Below are 10,407 nucleotides of genomic sequence, written 5' to 3'. Positions count from 1 at the left end.
CTTTCCCTAGCAAGAGCAAAGTCCACTTCCTTTGTTATCAGCTATGCAACAGTGTTAAGGTATTCTGAAAAGAACATGTACACGGTAACTTAATTTAAATGTATACTTTCATCCCTATTTTTCTAAATTTGGTATTTTGTTCCTCCTACATCCAAGGCCACTCTTTAATATGGATGTGAAAACTCTCTTTTTTAAGCATTCTTCAAATACTTAGAGAATATAGTTAAAAATTAAAGTAACCTGGGAATAGGATTTTTTTAAAAACAAAATCAAGCACAGAGCCAATTTTCCACTTTGTTTTTTTTCTGATTTAGTTTTGCTGAAGAGTAGGATCACTCTTCAGAAAGGTGAAATTCAATGGAGAGCTAAGCACTAAGTATGAGTAGACAGCTCTTTTGTTATTAGTTCTTTCACACAAGATAAATAAATAAAAAAATCCCAAGACCTGAAAAGATAAAATCTAGTAACAATTCTACTGTTACAATTGCTCTTGCACTTTTATTTCTCACACATTGTCTCTTACTTTTTTTCATTTTCTTCCCTGTATATTATCTGTACAGGCATAGGACCCTAGTTTGACAATAGTATTGCAGGACACCCATGTCCGTTTTCCTGTGAGTCTGTTTTTGTAAGACTAATTACCTGGTGTCCATATATCATAGTAAACACAATAGCTTGTGTCTTCATCCTACCCCTATGGGCCTCATTCTTTCTCAGTTGAAGGACCTGTTTTAGGCAGGGATTTCTAGTGAGGCTGGGCATCCACAGTTGACAAATCTCGAAGTTTCTTCTGATACAATATCCCAGACCTGGTTTTCTTTGCGCGTCTCTGTGTCTGTGTGTGTGTTTGATCAAACACAAACTGAAAGATCAAACTCTAGTTTCGCTGTTAAAATTGACTTTGCTGAAGAATGGAGCAATATTGTCCCTATCAAGTCTGCTTATTCCTTCTGCCTCAACCTCCTTTTTGCAGCTGGTGTGCTGCATAGTAAACTATCTCAGATAATTAATCCAGGCCAACTTTAACTTCACAAAATTACGAGCTTAAAGTGATGGTAAAACTCCAGCATTAACTGTATGATATAAATTCTATTTAAATAACCTTTGTACTAGATTCTTTATCTGCATTGAAAGGACTTCCTCTTTCACATATGTCATCTATTACAGTATCTTATTTTCTTCAGCGTACTCTATACTATACATTAATATACGGAGTCCTATATTTTCAGAGAATAGACACTCATTTTTATGTAATATTTCTGAATAAGTCATGTTCTCTGCTTTCTTTACGCTTCATGTTTTCTGGTTATATTTTACTAATTTCACCAACATTTACTTTTACAATCTGCAGTGTTCAGAAAGCTTCAGACAGAGCCCAGCTAATCACTGGCACTCATGAGGTGAGGCTGGTCTGGGCCATGAAAGCCTAGGGTGCATGCAGGGCCCTGAAAGCTACTACTGCGGTTGGATCTCTTTGGGCAAGATCTTGTGTCAAGTAAAAAATGTCTGATTGTTCCCAAAGACTTTATAGTTTTATTGTCCAATACCTGCCAGTATAGTACATAAACACAAGCCTTAAATCATAAGACTATCCACTAACTGGCATCAAAGATTAATAAATTCCACTTACATAATTTATCATAATTTTTCAAGTAAGGAAAAACTGGTGAGTTAGTAGCAAAATATCACAAAGAACAGGTTTTCATAGTCCAACAGTGGGACTGAAATTAAAATAGAGTGTGGGATCTATTTTTGTTTAACTGAAACTATGTTTTTGCTATATGAATAGCTGAATTTAAAGACCTTCATATGTTGATCATCCAACAACCTAAATACACATTCTCTTTACTACTGCTGAAGAGTAAAAACCTGCAAGTCATCTGTAATTTCAGTGGCCATTACTGGCTATTTTCTGTCATGAAATCTGATATATAATCATGTGTTTAAAATTCAGATGTCTCCCAGTAGTAGTGCTTGTGTAGTAACTGTTTCAGTAAGAATGTAGCTAGCTTAATTGCCTCTACAACAAATTTTTATCCAGACCAGTCTATAATTACAGACCCTTATACCATGTAGTTTTTCATATTTTTACAAAAGCTTATTTTTTTGCATGTTTCACTCGTGTTTACAGAGAAGACCAATATAAATTTTTATCTCTAAGGCTTGAAATTGTTTCAACTGTCCATTAAAAAATCAGAATAGTTCTTCTCCAACTGAATATGTTTCAGACAATTGTGTTTTCTAAACCATCTTCTTTCAAATATGTATAGACAATTTATACAGACAGCGTGTATTAACTGAAGCAGGATTTAGATACATCATTTTCTGACCAAAAAAACCCAAAACTAAACTGGAAAACTCTGGATCTGGAAAAGATCCAGAGCTGATGAATCCAGCTGGTTTTGCCTGGGACAGAGTTAATTTTCTTCACAGCAGCTAGTTTGGATTTGTGCTGGAAACAGTGTTGATAATAGAGATGTTTTTGTTATTGCTGAGCAGTGCTTACACAGAGCCAAGGCCTTCTCTGCTTCTCACCCCACCCCACCAGCGAGGAGGCTGGGGGTGCACAAGAAGCTGGGAGGGGACATGGCTGGGATAGCTGACCCCAAGTGACCAAAGGGACATTCCATACCATATGCCGTCATGCTTCAGCATATAAAGCTGGGGGAAGAAGAAGGAATGGGGGAAAGTTCAGAGTTACGGCCTTTGTCTTCCCAAGTAACCATTACGCATGATGAAGCACTGGTTTCCCTGGAGATGGCTGAACACCTGCCTGCCCATGGGAACTGGTGAATGAATGCCTGGTTTTGCTTTCCTTGCATGCACGGCTTTTGCTTTACCTATTAAACTGTCTTTATCTCAACCCATGAGTTTTCTCACTTTTCTGATTCTCTCCTCCATCCCACCGGGGGGGGGACTGAGCAAGTGTCTTACTGTGGTGCTTAGTTGCTGGCTGGGGGTAAAACATGATAGCTGTGGCCAATTAGTTGCTGGCTGGGGTTAAACCATGATAGCTGTGGCTAGTGTAACAATATGGAGTCACACCATGAAATTGATCTATGCTACGCTATAAAGCAAACATATAATAATGCATTTTTGTCCATCTTCTTCTTTTTCCTTACACCTCCCAAAAATTTGGGGTAGGAAGATGACATTTTTCATTTCCTGTACATGAAAGTATATGTTCTTTTCAAACTTCCCTTTTTATTAGGAACAATTTGGAAAAATGTGGAGATGCTGGACCATCAGAAATGGTAAATAGGTTAATGATTCACATATCTTCTTGTGTTAGCTGTGCAGTACTCTTTCAGTGTGATCAAGCAAATTACAATGAGTCTAAAGGAACTTTCCTTTTGAATTTAATAATTACAGCTTTTGTAATTTGCAGTTTCAGTGCATACGTTTGATTAAAGACACTTTATATCTTTCATTGTTATTTTTAACATTTATACAGTGCTTTACATCTTCAAAGCACTCTGCTGACATTACCTTATTAGTTCTTGCAATGCTTAGATGCAATTTTCAGTCTGCTTTTATATCACAGTCCTATTTTAATTGCTATTTAAAGCTGTATTAAATATGTTTATAATGGTCCGTAAAGAGGAATGCTTAGTAGGAAAACCACTGTACCAAGAACTTGTGTTGTACATTTCTTAAACTATAAAATACTTTGGTGTATGTGATACTTCAGATTTAGCCCAGTACTGAACTCTGCTAATGAGGGTTTCAGGCTTGTTCTCCCCTAGCACAGCATGACGCTAACCAGCATCAGTAAGAGAATGCCAGCGCTGTTCCTCCATTTGTTTTCATTGCTGTCCTGGTGAGGCTTCTTTTTCTGAACTTGCTAGGTGAAATGCAAATCATTGCAAATACTATCGCTGAGGTATCAGTGCTCACTTTTCACCCACTGAAGACAATGAACAGCACAGGAGCCCTGCCAGGCACCGTTCGTGCTTCCCACCAGGTTGCCTGCAGGAGCACATTGGTTGTGAGCCCCTACAAAAGCAGTGCTGCCTGCTTTTATGGGAGTACTCTTGAGGACAGTGCTTTTTCCCCCATGAGCCCCCCTGTTCTTGATGCCGCAGTTAAGTTTACTAAGCTCATGTTTTTCTCCTAAGCTTGCTTCTCAACTTCCAAAGTGTCAAAAAAAAATTCAGTCATTAGTTATCTGAACTTTTAGCTGTTACTGCTTTTTCTTTACGTTTCTTCTCCTGTTATATAAACACACTCCAGAAAATATTGCAAGTTTCTTTGAATGTCTATTGCTAATAAATATTTTTGCCAATCACAAAATTAGATTTGTAGATTCTTGTATTGCTGAAACCTACATAGAATTCAAATATATCATCCAGATTGCATAGAAGCTTGGACCTGTCCCACCTATTTGATGTCTCTGAAGAACAAATGAAATATGGTTGTCAGAAAATGGTGTCAAGTGACCTATGGCATTTAATGTTAGCTTGCAATTGAAAACACTTCCTCATCGTTGATGACTATATAATTATGAATTCACAATTATGCTTGATTTCATAAGTACTGATCATTTACAGCCACTGAAGTGAGAAATTGCTCAGAGCTCCTGAAATTTAAGTCACTGCTGCCTGAGTTACACAACCTCCCTTAAAGGTGCACGGTGCATGTTGGCATCTCTTGGCAATCCTTGCCCTTAGTTACAGGAGAGCCACTCCTTCCTGTCACCTAGTAACTTCTTAATAGTCAACATCAACTCAGAGTTTCTGAGTTAGAGTATGATTTGTCAGTGTGTGAGTGGCATATAGTACTTTTTTAAACATTATTTAGGTTACAAACACTAAACAGTGTAGTCTGAAACAAGGACAACACCTTGTGGAAGTGTTTGAGCAGAAAAAAAAATTGTAGTAGTATATTCTCAACATAAAATGGAAACGGCTGAAGTTAAGATTACACCTGCAGGCAATTCAGGCCAACTCCTGGAAAAAATCTGGCACCTGAACTTGCTAATGAGAGATGTGCTTCTGAAAAGTGATCTGGATAATGAAGGTATCGCAGAGTATGTGTTTAGACTGATCACTTTAACAAAAGAACTGAGCAGATCTCTCAGCCAGCAGCTGGAGAATGTTACTGAAGGTCTTCAAGACACTTACCACTTGCTGAGTGCTCTCCATGACAAACACAAGGAATTGACTGCAAGTCCAGGCAAGTATGGAGGGGATTACCTGTAAGGAGAATGGACTGGGTATACCGGATGCTAAATTCTGCCACTGAGTATACTGGATGTTAAGTTCTGCTGTGTGATGGTGCTGGGGGACCTTACTTTTCATTTGTTAGTATTTCAGTACTTGGTCATTCATTAGACCAAATGAATTCATATTTCAACAGTTGTATTACAGTGGTTTTTAGTCTTTTACATGAGATTCAATATGAGACTCATAATTGTCATTATGGGAGAAAAAAATAAAATTAACTATAAAGAATTGTTTCAAAATTTTATGTATATTATACTTTGGTGGGTTTATCTTGGCCAGACACCAGGTGCCCACCCAGCAACTTACTCTCCCTCCTCAAAATGATAGGGGGAGAAAATAAGATGGAAAAGCTCATGGATCAATATAAAGACAGCGAAATCACTTACCACTTACTGTCATGGGTAAAATGGAATCGCCTTAGGGAAAAAAAAAAATTTAATTTATTGCCAATTGAAATCGATTTGAATAGTGAGAAAGAAAGGCAAAAAATTAAAACAACACCTTTCTCCCATTCCTCCTTTTTTCCAGACTCCCCTTCACTCCTGCATTCCCAACTCCTCTACCTCCTCCCCGGCCTGAGAAGCGCAGGGGGGTGGGGAATGGGGGTGACAGTCAGTCTATAACAGTTGCTCTGTGCAACTCCTTCCTCCTCACGCTTTTCCCTGCTCCAGCATGGGTCCTTCCCAAGGCCCACAGTTCGTGTCAGGAAAAGCTGATCTCTCCATGGGCTGCACTTCCTTCAGAGAATATCTACCTGCTCCGGCATGGCGTCCTCCATGGGCTGCAGAGTGGACATGGTCTCCCATGGTCTGCAAGGAAATCTCTTTTCCAGGCCTGGAGCACCTCCTCCCGCTCCTTATTCTCCAGCCACGGTGTTCGCAGGGCTGTTTCTCGCACTTTTTTCTTCACTCCTCACTGTTGTCCGCTGTTCTTGCCTTTTCTTAAATATGTTTTCACAGAGGCAGCACCAATTTCGCTGGCAGGCTCAAATCAGTCCTGCATAGGCCCATTCTGGAGCCGGCTGGAGCCAGCTGGAGCCGGCTGTGTCCAGCACGGGGCGGCCCCGGCCTCCCCTCACAGAGACCACCCCTGCAGCCCCCGCTGCCAGCGCCTCACCAAGTAAACGCAACATACATAGTCTACAGTCCACTACAAGTAACAACATAGTTAAAAAAATAACAACAAAAATAAGAATGTGTTCTTCCATGTTAGCGTACAGGTAAACACATGGAATTCAATTTCTTGCATGTATAATAACAGTGTGTTTATAATAACAGTGTTACTTATTGTGAGGATCAAATCCAGATTCTTTTTCCTGGAAAAAAAGCTGAATCATTTTGCAACGATGAAACAACTCTCTTTCCTCAGAAACAATATCTTAGCAAACGTGTGTGAAAGTAGAAAAGAAAACTAACATTTCTGCATTTAATAACGGTCTAACAGCATGATGCATAGACAGAGAGAGACACTCCAGGAAGAAATTTTTAGCTGTGTCTGCATTTATGAGCCTTTGTTCTACAGGTTTATTAAGTGTCCACAATAATAAAAGAACATTTTTGTAAAAATAAACAAGAAAAAAAAAAAAAATCCAGGCTCCAAGATCAAAGCTAAATTTGCCCTGTCAGCCTCATGGCCTATATGATTTTTTTTTTTTTTTAGACTTCTAAGAATGCAATATAATTTTACTTCTAAAAAGCTACTTTTCCTCAGCTGACATTTTCTCATAAAACAGTCAGCAAAAAGGTTTGAGGACAGTTGCATATAAACTGCCACCGTATTCCAAAGCCATGTTATCAAACATCAGAAAAGCGCAGAGCAGCAAAGTGTTAGAAAAGCAGTGGTGGCAGAGCAGTAGCATAAAAGAAGGCTTGTTCCGAGGTTAACCTTGTAACAGAATGCAAAAAGTGTCTTTTCAGGCAACACACTGGATAGTGTAAAGTTGCAAGGCCGTGTCTTTTCTTGGCTTTAACCACTGCAGTATTAGAAAAGACACATTCACAGCGTATAAAAATGTCGTTGTTCTGAGTGACCCTGTTATCTTCAAATTTGATTTTAGGGAAGTCTGAAGAGCTGTACTATTTGGTTTTGGGTTTTTTTGTTTTGTTTACAAAATGCAAAATTCAGGGAGGAAATAGATTAATTCTGGCAGTTTTGCTGAAGCTTGAACTTTGCCTTAAAATGAGACTAGGAAACGGTCTTTTACAACCCCTTATGCAAACAAAGGAGTACAAGCTATGTTATTTCCAATCCTTTTGTTTTATTTCTCAGCTCTGTTATATTATTTAGAAGTTCTTCTTCACTATTGTAAAAGTGCCCCTGGAAAAACAGCAGTAATTTAGAACAAACTTTTTATTTTTTCTTTGAACTACCAGTGGAAAAAAAATACTAAAAACGTGTTTTTTCTTTTTCTTTTTCTTTTTCTTTTTCTTTTTCTTTTTCTTTTTCTTTTTCTTTTTCTTTTTCTTTTTCTTTTTCTTTTTCTTTTTCTTTTTCTTTTTCTTTTTCTTTTTCTTTTTCTTTTTCTTTTTCTTTTTCTTTTTCTTTTTCTTTTTCTTTTTCTTTTTCTTTTTCTTTTTCTTTTTTTCCCAAATACAGTAAAAATCCAGTAACAAGTCATTTGGTAACAGAGAAAGTATTGCAAAATAATAATTTTTAGACTGAGTTCAACAAGAAAAAACTCTATTCCAAACTGTACTCTTTATAGGTTTAAATTAATCAGATATAAATAAAGATGAAAGTGAAAGGGCTATCTAGACCATATAACATCACATATTGATGTGTGATGACATTATTACTCAATAAAATTATTTTCCAAGTTGAAAACCTTGAGCTATTGATTTACCTTATATTATGTTATTGAAAAAAGTGTATGTAAGCCAGTTGTTTCCCTTAAGACTTGTATCAGCCCTTTTTATTGTACTTCCCTTGTGTGTCTGTGTCCATTATACGTGGAGAGGACACCGTACTGTGTTTCATTCTGTACAATTTTCTTATTTGTGTTGACTTTCACTGGATTAACCTGCAAAACAGAGCTTTTCAGGATCTCATGCAGCGAACAGGAATAAGAAAGAAATTTTCACAGAGGTTTGCAATATACCTAACTAATGAAGACACAGTTCCAGTTATAGACATTGACAGCATAAAGTGAGGGGACAGTTGAAATAATACATCTGAAATCCTTGGAGAAAATATCTGAAAGGATTTCCAAGAAAAAGTGTAAGATAAGTAAAATAAGGGATCATAAAGTAAATACATTAAAGATAGAATCTTACAGGAATGGCACATAGTAATTGTGTGCTTTTTGTGCATCCTTCTTCAACCAGTGTTTTTAGTTTTCTACAAGAGCAACCTCCACCATTCCCATAACTGGATGCCACAAATTGCTGAACTTAGTACTGTATATGTGCTGGTGGTTTTGTGTTATCCTCTATTCTCCATAGCAAAAATTCAAAGCTGCTAAGCATGTTTAATATTGAGCCCATGTATAACAGCTTTGTTAGAGACCCATGTGTAGAATCTTGCAGGATTCAATTTTAGAAAATACATATAATTAATGTTTAGTTATAAAACTCTTCCCAAATTGATTTGACTATAATTTACCAATTCCATGCTTCAAATTGATTGTCATCAAAATTTAGGTAGTGTTTCATCACTAGCAAGGTATTCATTAGAATTGCCACAGTAGTATTTCGACAAATACACAGTTGTATTTGGACACGTACACAAATGTACTTGTCTGTATTCAGTTCTTCAGAAATTCACTCAAATTGAATAGCAATAAATGTAAAAATATTAAATGGAAGCCAGGAAATACATTGTGCTTCATGTATTAAATGGCACTATGGAATTAGGTGGAATTCATTAGGTATGTGTATAAGAGTTTTCACATTTTTCCTGGCTTTCATAGCAAAATTCAATTGGTTACCCTATTTTTTTCCCCTCAGAGTACAATGGAATTACTGATTGTCTCCAGAAACTAAAGGATTATTTGATAAATACAGTCTCACATCTTCAAGAGGCAGAAGATAAACTTTATGCCGCTAGTTGCAGACAAGGTGATGATTCTCAGATCCAGACTGCTCAAAACGCTTCTAGAGAAACAGATGTGTGTTGTTCTGAAGGAGAAGCGACAGAGTATGTACAAGTATCTTCTAGTCCCAGTCAGCAATCCCAAAGAACTCCTTCCCTGAACAAGCGGGAAAGTCAGAATGTTGATCAAATACAGCCAAGTGAAACTAAAACTGTGGAAAAAGACATTATTGCATCATTAGCTGAAAATGTATCTGCTCAAGAGCAGGACCTTAGCAGAAAACCTCCAATAAAAAAGGAAGATGGTGAATACAGACTACTAATGAACTTTGTAACAGAGAAAAAAGATTGCAATGGAAAAGATAAACCTCATGGAGGTACCTCTGAAAAGTCTCCAGAACCAGCTTTTCAAGATGCTTTTACAAGCAGTGGGGAAGGCATTCTAGCTGGGCCATTGAACGACATTTATGACAGAACTGTCATGAATCTTTTTGAACAGGAAAAAAAGGCAGTAGTCAAAGAATCTTCAAAAGGGGTAGAAAGTGAAGACCATAGACTGAGAGAGCAAATAGGAGACAGTAAAATGGCAACAAATAATGAGATTTGTAGGAATGACCTAATTACCTTCACAAATTCAACACAAACGTGTGATATTACTGCTGTGAATCCTTTTATGAATGACTCGGAAGAAATACAAAAATCTAGGCATTGGATGAAGAAAGAGTAAGCATATTTTTTTTTTTTAAGAACAGTTGTACATAAATACTGCTTTTTAGCATACATACCCTGCTGTCCCTGCTTGACCTGCTGTTTATGAACAGAGAAGGAGATGTGGTGGTCAGAGGCTGTCTCTGGCTTAGTGACGATGACATGATAGAATTCTCAATTCTTGGTGAAGTAAGGAGGAGTGTCAGCAAAACCACTACCATGGAGTTCCGGAGGGCAGACTTCAGCCTGTTCAGGTAGCTGGTGAGAGAGTTCCTTGGAAGACAGTCCTGAACGGCAAAAGGGTCCAGGAAGGCTGGACATTCTTCAAGAAAGAAATCTTAAAGGCAAAGGAGCAGGCAGTCCCCATGTGCTGTAAGACGAGCTGGCGGGGAAGACAACTGGCCTGGTGGAACAGGGAGATTTTGCTGGGACTCAGGAAAAAAAG

General features: G+C 37.7%; 1 protein-coding gene across 1 annotated transcript; it reads left to right on the top strand.

The window, feature by feature from the left end:
* Positions 1 to 4,898: 4,898 nt before the first annotated feature.
* On the top strand, positions 4,899 to 9,981 carry LOC104618159. The gene is made up of 2 exons (XM_010283681.1): positions 4,899 to 5,175; positions 9,170 to 9,981. The coding sequence occupies exons 1-2, from the start codon at positions 4,899 to 4,901 to the stop codon at positions 9,979 to 9,981; spliced, it is 1,089 nt and encodes a 362-aa protein (XP_010281983.1).
* The last annotated feature ends 426 nt before the right edge of the window (positions 9,982 to 10,407 follow it).

Source organism: Phaethon lepturus, unplaced genomic scaffold (genome assembly GCF_000687285.1).
Source record: "Phaethon lepturus isolate BGI_N335 unplaced genomic scaffold, ASM68728v1 scaffold13193, whole genome shotgun sequence".
NCBI lineage: Eukaryota > Metazoa > Chordata > Aves > Phaethontiformes > Phaethontidae > Phaethon > Phaethon lepturus.
This window is presented reverse-complemented; position numbering and strand designations above follow the sequence as displayed.

Coding starts and splice junctions, on each gene's coding strand:
- LOC104618159 (XM_010283681.1), top strand. CDS start 4,899: ATGGAAACGGCTGAAGTTAAGATTACACCTGCAGGCAATTCAGGCCAA. Junction 5,176..9,169: donor GGAATTGACTGCAAGTCCAG/GCAAGTATGGAG, acceptor TTTTCCCCTCAG/AGTACAATGGAATTACTGAT.